General features: G+C 44.7%; 1 protein-coding gene across 2 annotated transcripts in view; it reads right to left on the bottom strand.

Annotated features, from left to right (window-relative positions):
* Positions 1-774: 774 nt before the first annotated feature.
* vav3b (vav 3 guanine nucleotide exchange factor b) overlaps positions 775-14,108 on the bottom strand; it is a gene marked incomplete at its 3' end in the record, with an annotated part of 100,065 nt that continues 86,731 nt past the window's right edge. For both annotated transcript variants that reach the window (XM_055865872.1, XM_055865873.1), the window contains 3 exon segments: positions 775-891; positions 1,069-1,103; positions 1,371-1,436. In XM_055865872.1, coding sequence (XP_055721847.1) covers positions 775-891; positions 1,069-1,103; positions 1,371-1,436 — 218 coding nt within the window.

Below are 14,108 nucleotides of genomic sequence, written 5' to 3'. Positions count from 1 at the left end.
ATAGAGTCCACCATGATAACCATAGAGTCCACCATGACAACCATAGAGTCCACCTTGACAACCATAGAGTCCACCTTGACAACCATAGAGTCCACCTTGACAACCATAGAGTCCACCTTGACAACCATAGAGTCCACCGTGACAACCATAGAGTCCACCGTGATAACCATAGAATCCACCATGATAACCATAGAGTCCACCATGATAACCATAGAGTCCACCATGATAACCATAGAGTCCACCATAGAGTCCACCATAAGAGTCTACTGCGGCTTGAATGCCACTGGCTGGAGAGCTGTGTCACATTACCAGACACCGTTTCCGAGGCCCTCGACTCTGCTCTACTTCATAGTCTCTCTAGCCCATAGACCGTAGTCGAATATCTGGACAACGTCTCCGCTCTAAGACTTACTGAATGGCTAACTGACCATGAGAGTGTCCAGTGACACCGCAGTTAAATCCTGGTTATGTTAGGAACGGCTGAAGGTGTAATATCCTGCTCCACATATAATCTGGAAGGTAAAAACACAGTCCCAAAAAAACGGCTTTCAGACTATCAATGGCTCTTGAACAGGACAGTGTGACGTGACAGTTACACCATGGTCCTGGAAGTGAAGAACATGCCCCTGCTGCACGTACATGATGCTGACACACACACACACACACACACACACACACACACACACACACACACACACACACACACACACACACACACACACGCACACACACACACACACACAAACACACATCCCGGGACCCAGGTCCACTTACTTGATACTGATGGCGTACTCGTTAGACTCTCTGGTCCGGTGTCTGATCAGGTAGGTGCTGTTCTCTCTGTCCATCAGCTTTACCGCCGCCTCCTGCCTTTCCATTGGCCCTGCAAACCTGACCACGAGAAAACAATGAGATAACCAGAAGACGACATCAGATAACCATCAACCAATCAACACACAACTATTACACAATCATTAGACAATCACAAACAGTCCACAAATAACCATTGTAAACCCAGAAACAATGACATAATTATTCCTAACGTGTAAGAGTTGCTGTTTCACCTACCACAGCTGGGCTGAATAATCCACTGGTTTGGGTACCTGGGAGGGACAGCGACAAACACAATTATTTCCTGCTAAATAAAATCAATGCAGACAAGTAGAGGTCGTCTGCAGTAATGAGCAATCACCTGTGAAGAACGTAGGCATTAGAAAGAGTTTATGAAAAGGCTTATGAAAGTTTATGAAGGTTTAATGAAGGCTTATGAAGGTTTATGAAGGCTTATGAAAGTTTATGAATGCTTATGAAGTTTTCTGAATGCTTCATTAAGACTTTAAATACGTTGTTAAATTAGCATCTTTACTTACACATGGGCACGGCCTAACGGCATCGCTGGGAAAGAAACCAATCTCTCTCGTCGCCAAGATCTTGCCCTGCAACGTCACATGGCTGTTAGTTAATCACATTATATTAGTCTGGGGGGCAACATCCATCCCCTCCTCCTCCCCCATCGCTTCTATAAATCATCCCTTCTCTCCTCCTCCTCCTCCCATTTCACTTCTATAAATCATCTATGCCCTCCTTCTCTCCTCCCCCATCGCTTCTATAAATCATCCCTTTCCTCCTCCTCCTCCTCCCCCATCGCTTCTATAAATCATCCCTTCCCTCTTCCTCCTCCCCATCACTTCAGTAAATCATCCCTTCCCTCCTTCTCTCCTCCCCCATCACTTCAGTAAATCATCTCTGCCCTCCTCCTCCTCCCCATTCTCTTCTATAAATCATCCCTTCCCTCCTTCTCTCCTCCCCCATCGCGTCTATAAATCATCCCTTCACCCCTCCTCCCATTTCACTTCTATAAATCATCCCTTCCCCCCTCCTCCTCCTCTTCCCCCATCGCTTCTATAAATAATCCCTTTCCTCCTCCTCCTCCCCCATCGCTTCTATAAATCATCCCTTCCCTCCTCCTCCTCCTCCCCCATCTCTTCTATAAATCATCCCTTCCCTCCTCCTCCTCTTCCCCCATCGCTTCTATAAATCATCCCTTCCCTCCTCCTCCTCCTCCTCCCCCATCGCTTCTATAAATCATCCCTTTCCTCCTCCTCCTCCCCCATCGCTTCTATAAATCATCCCTTCCCTCTTCCTCCTCCCCCATCGCTTCTATAAATCATCCCTTCTCTCCTCCTCACCATCACTTCTATAAATCATCCCTTCCCTCCTTCTCTCCTCCCCATCGCGTCTATAAATCATCCCTTCACCCCTTCTCCCATTTCAGTTCTATAATTCATCCCTTCCCTCCCCCTATTCCCCCATCGCTTCTATAAATAATTCCTTCTCTCCTCCTTCCCCATCACTTCTATAAATCATCCCTTCCCTCCTTCTCTCCTCCTCCTCCCCATCACTTCTATAACTCATCCCTTCCCTCATCTCTCCTCCTCCCCCATCGCTTTTATAAATCATCCCTTCCCTCCTCTCTGCCTGCTCCCACATCACTTCTATAAATCACCCCTTCTCTCCTCCATTCCATCGCTTCTATAAATCATCCCATCACGCATTCCCCCCCTCCTCCATCGCTTCTATAAATCATCCTTTCCCCCCTTCTCCCCCATCGCTTCAATAAATCATCCCTTCCCTCCTTATCTTCTCCTCCCCCATCGCTTCTATAAATCATCCCTTCTCACCTCCTCCCCCATCGCTTCTATAAATCATCCCTTCCCTCCTTATCTTCTCCTCCCCCATCGCTTCTATAAATCATCCCTTCTCTCCTCCTCCCCCACCGCTTCTAAAAATCCTAGACAATTAGCCCACAATGAGGCAGAGCGTCTAACACACCAACACACTAGTGAATCAGCAGTCACTAACACACTAGTGAATCAGCAGTCACTAACACACTTGTGAATCAGCAGTCACTAACACACCAACAAACTAGTGATGCAGCAGTCACTAACACACTAGTGATGCAGCAGTCACTAACACACTAGTGATGCAGCAGTCACTAACACACTAACACACTAGTGATGCAGCAGTCACTAACACACTAGTGATGCAGCAGTCACTAACACACTAGTGATGCAGCAGTCACTAACACACTAACACACTAGTGATGCAGCAGTCACTAACACACTAACACACTAGTGATGCAGCAGTCACTAACACACTAGTGATGCAGCAGTCACTAACACACTAGTGATGCAGCAGTCACTAACACACTAGTGATGCAGCAGTCACTAACACACTAGTGATGCAGCAGTCACTAACACACTAACACACTAGTGATGCAGCAGTCACTAACACACTAGTGATGCAGCAGTCACTAACACACCAACACACTAGTGATGCAGCAGTCACTAACACACTAACACACTAGTGATGCAGCAGTCACTAACACACCAACACACTAGTGATGCAGCAGTCACTAACACACTAGTGATGCAGCAGTCACTAACACACTAGTGATGCAGCAGTCACTAACACACTAGTGATGCAGCAGTCACTAACACACTAGTGATGCAGCAGTCACTAACACACTAGTGATGCAGCAGCCACTAACACACTAGTGATGCAGCAGTCACTAACACACTAGTGATGCAGCAGCCACTAACACACTAGTGATGCAGCAGTCACTAACACACTAGTGATGCAGCAGTTATTAACACACTAGTGGTGCAGCTGTCACTAACACACTAGTGATGCAGCAGTCACTAACACACTAGTGGTGCAGCAGTTATTAACACACTAACACACTAGTGATGCAGCAGTCACTAACACACTAGTGATGCAGAAGTCACTAACACCCTAACACACTAGTGATGCAGCAGTCACTAACACACTAACACACTAGTGATGCAGCAGTCACTAACACACTAGTAATGCAGCAGCCACTAACACACTAACACACTAGTGATGCAGCAGTCACTAACACACTAGTGATGCAGCAGTCACTAACACACTAGTGATGCAGCAGTCACTAACACACTAGTGATGCAGCAGTCACTAACACACTAGTGATGCAGCAGTCACTAACACACTAGTGATGCAGCAGTCACTAACACACTAGTGATGCAGCAGTCACTAACACACTAGTGATGCAGCAGTCACTAACACACTAGTGATGCAGCAGTCACTAACACACTAGTGATGCAGCAGTCACTAACACACTAACACACTAGTGATGCAGCAGTCACTAACACACTAGTGATGCAGCAGTCACTAACACACTAGTGATGCAGCAGTCACTAACACACTAGTGATGCAGCAGCCACTAACACACCAACACACTAGTGATGCAGCAGTCACTAACACACTAACACACTAGTGATGCAGCAGTCACTAACACACCAACACACTAGTGATGCAGCAGTCACTAACACACTAACACACTAGTGATGCAGCAGTCACTAACACACTAGTGATGCAGCAGTCACTAACACACTAGTGGTGCAGCAGTCATTAACACACTAGTGATGCAGCAGTCACTAACACACTAGTGATGCAGTAGTCACTAACACACTAACACACTAGTGATGCAGCAGTCACTAACACACTAACACACTAGTGATGCAGGAGTCACTAACACACTAGTGATGCAGCAGTCACTAACACACTAGTGATATAGTAGTCACTAACACACTAACACACTAGTGATGCAGCAGTCACTAACACACTAACACACTAGTGATGCAGCAGTCACTAACACACTAGTGATGGAGGAGTCACTAACACACTAGTGATGCAGCAGTCACTAACACACTAGTGATGCAGCAGTCACTAACACACCAACACACTAGTGATGCAGCAGTCACTAACACACTAGTGATGCAGCAGTCACTAACACACCAACACACTAGTGATGCAGCAGTCACTAACACACCAACACACTAGTGATGCAGCAGTCACTAACACACTAGTGATGCAGCAGTCACTAACACACTAGTGATGCAGCAGTCACTAACACACTAGTGATGCAGCAGTCACTAAAACACTAGTGATGCAGCAGTCACTAACACACTAGTGATGCAGCAGTCACTAACACACTAGTGATGCAGTAGTCACTAACACACTAGTGATGCAGCAGTCACTAACACACTAACACACTAGTGATGCAGTAGTCACTAACACACTAGTGATGCAGCAGTCACTAACACACTAGTGATGCAGCAGTCACTAACACACTAGTGATGCAGCAGTCACCAACACACTAGTGATGCAGCAGTCACTAACACACTAGTGATGCAGCAGTCACTAACACACTAGTGATGCAGCAGTCACCAACACACTAGTGATGCAGCAGTCACTAACACACTAGTGATGCAGCAGTCACTAACACACTAACACACTAGTGATGCAGCAGTCACTAACACACTAGTGATGCAGTAGTCACTAACACACTAGTGATGCAGCAGTCACCAACACACTAGTGATGCAGCAGTCACCAACACACTAGTGATGCAGCAGTCACTAACACACTAGTGATGCAGCAGTCACTAACACACTAACACACTAGTGATGCAGCAGTCACTAACACACTAGTGATGCAGCAGTCACTAACACACTAGTGATGCAGTAGTCACTAACACACTAGTGATGCAGCAGTCACCAACACACTAGTGATGCAGCAGTCACTAACACACTAACACACTAGTGATGCAGCAGTCACTAACACACTAGTGATGCAGTAGTCACTAACACACTAGTGATGCAGCAGTCACTAACACACTAGTGATGCAGCAGTCACTAACACACTAGTGATGCAGTAGTCACTAACACACTAGTGATGCAGTAGTCACTAACACACTAGTGATGCAGCAGTCACCAACACACTAGTGATGCAGTAGTCACTAACACACTAGTGATGCAGCAGTCACCAACACACTAGTGATGCAGCAGTCACTAACACACTAACACACTAGTGATGCAGCAGTCACCAACACACTAGTGATGCAGCAGTCACTAACACACTAGTGATGCAGTAGTCACTAACAAACTAGTGATGCAGCAGTCACTAACACACTAGTGATGCAGCAGTCACTAACACACTAGTGATGCAGCAGTCACTAACACACTAGTGATGCAGTAGTCACTAACACACTAGTGATGCAGCAGTCACTAACACACTAGTGATGCAGTAGTCACTAACACACTAGTGATGCAGTAGTCACTAACACACTAGTGATGCAGCAGTCACTAACACACTAGTGATGCAGCAGTCACTAACACACTAGTGATGCAGCAGTCACTAACACACTAGTGATGCAGCAGTCACCAACACACTAGTGAGGCAGCAGTCACTAACACACTAGTGATGCAGCAGTCCCTAACACACTAACACACTAGTGATGCAGCAGTCACTAACACACTAGTGATGCAGCAGTCACTAACACACTAACACACTAGTGATGCAGCAGTCACTAACACACTAACTCACTAGTGATGCAGCAGTCACTAACACACTAACACACTAGTGATGCAGCAGTCACTAACACACTAGTGATGCAAAAAAATGACAATTGTCTCAGAACAGGGCAGCACGGCAGACCCATAAATGTACAAGGAGAGGTAACATGAATAATATCCATGTAAGTCTCTCCTGGCTCAAAGTGGAGGACAGATTGACTTCATCATTACTTGTTTTTGTAAGGAGTGTTGACATGCTGAATTCAACGAGGTGCCTGTCTAAACTACTAGCACACGGCTCAGACACCCATGCATACCGCAACAAGACACCAAAGGTCTCATCACAATCCCCAAGTCAAGAACAGACTATGGGAGGCGCACAGTTACTACATAGAGCCATGACTACATGGAACTCTATTCCACATCAGATATCTGACGCAAGCAGTAGAATCAGATTTAAACAACGGATAAACATACTCCTTATGGAACAGTGGGGACTGTGAAGAGACTCACTCAGGCACAGACACACATAAACATGATAAGACATGCACTCTACACACACGTACAAATGGATGTTGTATTGTAAATATGTGATAGTGGAGTAGTGGCCTGAGGGAACATGCTAAATGTATTGGGTAAAGTGTTATGAAATGTAATGTCATATTTTAAACTGTATATACCTGGCTTAATGTTGCTGGACCCCAGGAAGATTAGCTGCTGCCTTGGAAGCAGCTAATGGAATAAGGCCTTTAAGAAATTTAAGAACTCTCAAGAGCAGCCTGATTTTGTTCTATATAAACGTCACAGAAATGAAGCACAGAGCACGATGGATGAAGCTAAGAGGTGTTATTTTGCTGATAAAATTATTGAGAACAAAAATTACTCTAAAAAGCTTTGGAAATAATTTAAGGAACTAGGCTGTAGTACCAAAAACACATTAAACAGTATTGGACTGAACATCAGGCAGGAGAAGGTATACGATAAATCTGAGTGGTTTTATTTTTTCAGTTCTGCCACCAGTAAGCTGGCCACCAGTTCTGGTTTGTACGGAAACAACCAAGTTGTCACGACTTCCGCGGAAGTTGGTCCCCCTCCTTGTTCGGGTGGCGTTCGGCGGTCGACGTCACCGGTTTTCTAGCCGCCACCGATCCACTTTTCATTTTCCATTTGTTTGTCTTCATTGTACACACCTGGTTTCCATACCCATAATTATGTTCCTTATTTAACCCTCTGGTTCCCCCCATGGTTTTGTGCGTGTTTGTTCTGTGTTAAGCTGTCGCTACATTTTGTGAGCTGAATTGTTGTCCCTGCGTGGATATTATTTTGATGTTGTATTTGAGTAAAGTCCGTTATTACTCCTCCTCTGTGTCCTGCGCCTGACTCCATCCCACCTGCTGCACATCTCGACCCTTGACCCCAAGTCAAGAAGTATTATGCTGAGTTAGGGGTTCAGCAAAATTATTTTTATTTTTACAAAGGTAGCAACAGCTAAAATAGTCAGTATGCTAGCAGCTTAAATGCTCTGAAAAAAATGTCCCCTTGTATTACACATATAGCTAATCTCTCTCTGTCACGAATACCACCGAAGGTGGCTCCCCTTCCTGTTCGAGTGGCGCTCGGCGGTCGTCGTCGCCGGTCTACTAGCTGCCACCGATCCCTTTTTCCTTTTCGTTTATGTCTGTCTAATTGTTTTCACCTGTTCATTGTTGGGGTTTTGGGATGGGTGCTATTTATGTTCGTTTTGCCCGCTGGTGTTTGTGCGGGCTTGTTGGTTGTTACGTTTGGTGATGTATCGTGTCTTGTTTTGGGTTTTCACTGTCCAGTGTTTGTAACGAGGTTTGGGGTTTGTTTAGCGCCAGTGTTTTGGGCATTCACCCATGTTTTGGACCTGTTACGTTTTGAAGGACATAAAGCGTTTTCCCGTTCATTTCGCTCTCTGCATTTGACTCCTCACTCATTTCACTCACCCGCCGTTACACTCTCTTGAACAAGGTATCTCTCCCAGGGACAGGAAACAAGCTAAAGTTAAACCTCCCTATAAGAAGGGGATAGAGTCTGACCCTGGGAATTACAGGCCTGTATCTATCCTCAGTGTAACATCAGAGATCCTGGAGAGAGTTGTACATGAGCAAAGTTATGAATATATCAACAAACAAAGTCTAATGTCTGATTTTCAGGAGGATTTTGGAAAAACATACTCCACTGATTCATGTCTACTTTACTTGAGTGACTTCATCAGGAAATAGATTGATGAGGGAAAATCTCTGTGGAATGGTACTGCTTGACATACAGAAGGCCTTTGATACAGTTAACCACTGTCTCCTAATCTCCAAACTGGAGGCACTGTGGTTGAGCAGTATCCCTCTAGGCTGGGTAAAGTCCTATCTGTCAGGTAGGGAGCAAGTAGTAGAGGTTAATGGTTCACTGTCTCAGGCAAAACCAATGAGTTGTGGCATTCCGCAGGGGAGTGTGCTTGGGCCTCTCCTGTTTCTACTGTATTTAAACGATATGAAAGATGCTTGTTCTGGCTGTCTTTTCCTTTATGCGGATGACTCTACACTTCTGGTGTCTCACAAAAGTAAAACTATGTTGGGGAGCATACTTAGCACAAAGCTTACTAATATTAACAAATGGCTCGGAGATAATAAACGATCTTTGCACTTAGGTAAAACTGAGGCAATTCATTTTGTGTCCAGACCTAAATTGTGTAGGTCCTTTAAAATCAGAGTGGAGCTAGGGGGTGAGGTGCTAACGACTAAAACCTCTGTTAGCTACCTGGGATGCATCCTTTCTGGAAGCTTGGGAGGTGTGAGCATGAAGTCAAGTTGTATAAATGATTGGAGACAGGCGCAGGAATTCGTAATATGGGGGTTTAATACTCCACCCCAAAATATACAACATGCCATGAAAAGGCACGGGGACGAAGCCCAAAACAAACACGTATACCAAACACACAGAGCGAGGTAAAATAATAAATACACAGGACGAGACCCGCAATACACTACACAGGACGAGACCCGCAATACACTACACAGGACGAGACCCGCAATACACTACACTGGACGAGACCTGCAATACACTACACTGGACGAGACCCGTAATAACAAAGGCACAACAATACACTGGACGAGACCCGTTATAATGAGTACACAATACACGCAGCACGAAAGCCAAAACAAACACGTATACCAAACACACAGAGCGAGGTAAAATAATAAATACACAGGACGAGACCCGCAATACACTACACAGGGCGACACCCGTAATAACAAAGGCACAACAATACACAGGACGAGACCCGCAATACACTACACTGGACGAGACCCGCAATACACTACACTGGACGAGACCCGCAATACACTACACAGGACGAGACCCGCAATAACAAAGGCACAACAATACACAGGACGAGACCCGCAATAACAAAGGCACAACAATACACAGGACGAGACCCGCAATACACTACACAGGACGAGACCCGTAATACAATACACAGGACGAGACCCGTAGTAACAAAGGCACAACAATACACTGGACGAGACCCGCAATACACTACTCAGGACGAGACCCGTAATAACAAAGGCACAACAATACACTGGACGAGACCCGTTATAATGAGTACACAATACACGCAGCACGAAAGCCAAAACAACAAAGCACAGGAACTCACAAGACCAACGGACATGGGAACAATAACCGACAAGACAACGGTGAACAGACGGCACATATATACAATTATTAATCATGGTAATGTGACATTTCAGTGACGCCTAGAGGCCGATGAAGTAGACCTCCGGAACTGGTGCACGGAATGAGCAGCAGTACCGGGGGAATCCGTGACACATGACCACTAAAGTGCTAGGGAATGTTATTGCCAGGACTAAGATATTGGCTAGAAAGTCCAAGCTGCTTGTTAAGGACTCCATGAGAGGGCTAGTCACTGCCCTCATCCAATTCCATTTTGATTACGCTAGTAATTACTGGTTTGGGGGCTTATCTAAGCTTATGAAGGGAAAGCTCCAGATCGCCCAGAATATTGTATTTTTTTTAAGTGTCGAATTAATAAACAAATATCCTTAATACAGTGCATTCCCTTTTCCACATGTTGTTACATTACAGGCTTATTCTAAAATGTATTAAAGTGTTTATTCTCTCAATCTACAAACAATACCCCATAATGACATCACAATACCTCATAATGACATCACAATACCTCATAATGACAAAGCAAAAATCTTTTTTTTTTTTTTTTCCAAATCTACAATAAAAAAAACAGAAACACCTTATTTTCAGAAGTATTCAGACCCTTTGCTATGTGACTCAAAATCGAGCTCAGGTGCATCCTGTTTCTATTGATCATCCTTGAGATGTTTTACAACTTGATTGGAGTCCACATGTGGTAAATTAAATTGATTGGACATGATTTGGAAAGGCACACACCTGTCTAAATAAGGTGCCACAGTTGACAGTGCATGTCAGAGCAAAAACAAAGCCATGAGGTTGAAGGAATTGTCCATTGTGCTCTGAAACAGGATTGTGTCGAGGCACATATCTGGGGAAGGGTATCAAAACATGTCTGCAGCATTGAAGGTCCTCAAGAACACAGTGGCCTCCATCATTCCTTAAATGGAAGAAGTTTGGAAGAAGTGTGTGTAGATTGATGAGGGGGGGAAAAAACAATTTCATCCATTTTAGAATAAGGATGTAATGTAACAAAATGTGGAACAAGTCAAGGGGTCTGAATACTTTTCAAATGCACTGTAAATACAAATACAAATTAACACACTAGTGAAGCAGCAGTCACTAACACACTAACACACCAGTGATGCAGCAGTCACTAACACACTAGTGATGCAGCAGCCATTAACACACTAGTGATGCAGCAGTCATTAACACACTAACACACTAGTGAAGCAGCAGTCACTAACACACTAACACACTAGTGATGCAGCAGTCACTAACACACTAACACACTAGTGATGCAGCAGTCACTAACACACTAACACACTAACACACTAGTGATGCAGCAGTCACTAACACACTAACACACTAGTGAAGCAGCAGTCACTAACACACTAACACACTAGTGATGCAGCAGTCACTAACACACTAACACACTAGTGATGCAGCAGTCACTAACACACTAGTGAAGCAGCAGTCACTAACACACTAGTGATGCAGTAGTCACTAACACACTAACACACTAGTGATGCAGCAGTCACTAACACACTAGTGAAGCAGCAGTCACTAACACACTAGTGATGCAGCAGTCACTAACACACTAGTGAAGCAGCAGTCACTAACACACTAGTGATGCAGTAGTCACTAACACACTAACACACTAGTGATGCAGCAGTCACTAACACACTAGTGAAGCAGCAGTCACTAACACACTAGTGATGCAGCAGTCACTAACACACTAGTGATGCAGTAGTCACTAACACACTAACACACTAGTGAAGCAGCAGTCACTACCACACTAACACACTAGTGAAGCAGCAGTCACTACCACACTAACACACTAGTGAAGCAGCAGTCACTACCACACTAACACACTAGTGAAGCAGCAGTCACTAACACACTAGTGAAGCAGCAGTCACTAACACATCAGTGATGTGTGGGTTGACTCACAACCCGCAGTCCTAGCGGTTATATAGAACGGGCGGGTGCGTTTGGATCATTAAATATTGTGTGGATGAAGGGCGGGTTGGTGGTGGGCGGGTTGGATAAAGAAGAAACAAAAATCCATAAATGTATCATTCTTGTGCAATTCATGTCTACAGTTTAGGCTACATTGCGGTTTTTCTCTCCTTCTTTATATCTGCCGTTAGTGCGTAGCCTCATCCTAACCTTTAGGGCCTAACTGTAGCGGGCCAAATGCTTTTGGGAACTTGGATAGAAAACTTTTTGTTAACTTCAATCCACTGAGGCTAAAAGGAAGATGTCAGAGTTGAATTCAACAAGAGAAAAGCTGCGAAATGGAGAGTAGAAGGGAGGATCAGAACTGTAGTCTAATGTTTGGGGAAGATTTGGTGAAGTGTAACAGTGCTGGTTATGTGTGATGATTGTGAGGCGCTATAGACATTTTACAGTCACAAGACGGGGACTTTAAAATGGCACGTGAAGGGAACTGTACTGTTCAGATGGGTTAAACGGAATAGTAGCCTGACTGAAATCTGGACATTGAATTGGGTCTATAACCTCTCACCTTGCCTAATAATAACTCCTGCAGAATGAAGCATTTATTGCAGTGGCGATGGCGGCGCTATCTTTATCAGCATCATAAAACCTTATACTGCGGTTAGGGACCGTCTCTAAAAAGGTGGCGGTGCAATCTTTATCAGCATCATAAAACCTTATACTGCGGTTAGGGACCGTCTCTAAAAAGGTGGCGGTGCTATCTTTATCAGCATCATAAAACCTTATACTGCGGTTAGGGACCGTCTCTAAAAGGTGGCGGCGCTATCTTTATCAGCATCAGAAAACCTTATACTGCGGTTAGGGACCGTCTCTCAAAAGGTGGCGGTGCAATCTTTATCAGCATCATAAAACCTTATATTTCAACGACAAAATATACATCCACACTGAAATCTTATCAAAAACACGTTAGGTCGAACTGGACATTTTGCATGGAAAATCTTTTCATTTTTTTAAATATTTATTTTATTCCCTAAAGGTCTTTGCTGCATCGGAGAAGCAGAGATAAACGAGGAAAGTCAAAAACTAACTTCAACTAGATAGAAGCACACATTCTATGGTTTTATTACATTATTCTGGTGAGCAAGGGTTTGTTCAGTCTTCTAGGGGAACAGGTAATGACAGAAGAGAAGCTGCATGTATCTAACTATAGACAAGTTGAATAACAAATAGCCAGCCAAAATGTATCTAATAAGTTGACTAATAAAATGTCTACCAAAATGTCTGAAATGATAAGCAGAAACATAGACCTATCTAAAACGAGGCCTTTCAAACGATAGTTCTCCCATCTCTGACTGTACAGTACATTTCCTATATTAGCGGGTTAGGGTCAGGTGCAGGGATTTAGGGTTAGGGTCAGGTGCAGGGATTTAGAGTTAGGGTCAGGTGCAGGGATTTAGGGTTAGGGTTAGGGTCAGGTGCAGGGATTTAGGGTTAGGGTTAGGGTCAGGTGCAGGGATTTAGGGTTATAGTCAGGTGCAGGGATTTAGGGTTAGGGTCAGGTGCAGGGATTTAGGGTTAGGGTTAGGGTCAGGTGCAGGGATTTAGGGTTAGGGTTAGGTGCAGGGATTTAGGGTCAGGGTTAGGTGCAGGGATTTAGGGTTAGGGTTAGGGATTTAGGGTTAGGGTCAGGTGCAGGGATTTAGGGTTAGGGTTAGGGATTTAGGGTTAGGGTCAGGTGCAGGGATTTAGGGTTAGGGTTAGGTGCAGGGATATAGGGTTAGGGTTAGGTGCAGGGATTTAGGGTTAGGGTTAGGGATTTAGGGTTAGGGTTAGGGATTTAGGGTTAGGGTCAGGTGCAGGGATTTAGGGTCAGGGTTAGGGTCAGGTGCAGGGATTTAGGGTCAGGTGCAGGGATTTAGGGTTAGGGTCAGGTGCAGGGATTTAGGGTCAGGGTCAGGTGCAGGGATTTAGGGTTAGGGTCAGGTGCAGGGATTTAGGGTTAGAGTTAGGGTCAGGTGCAGGGATTTAGGGTTAGAGTTAGGGTCAGGGATTTAGGGTTAGGGTCAGGTGCAGGG

This window comes from Salvelinus fontinalis, chromosome 17 (genome assembly GCF_029448725.1).
Source record: "Salvelinus fontinalis isolate EN_2023a chromosome 17, ASM2944872v1, whole genome shotgun sequence".
NCBI classification, from domain to species: domain Eukaryota; kingdom Metazoa; phylum Chordata; class Actinopteri; order Salmoniformes; family Salmonidae; genus Salvelinus; species Salvelinus fontinalis.
The sequence above is the reverse complement of the archived record's forward strand: the minus strand, read 5'-3'. Positions and strand labels throughout refer to the sequence as shown.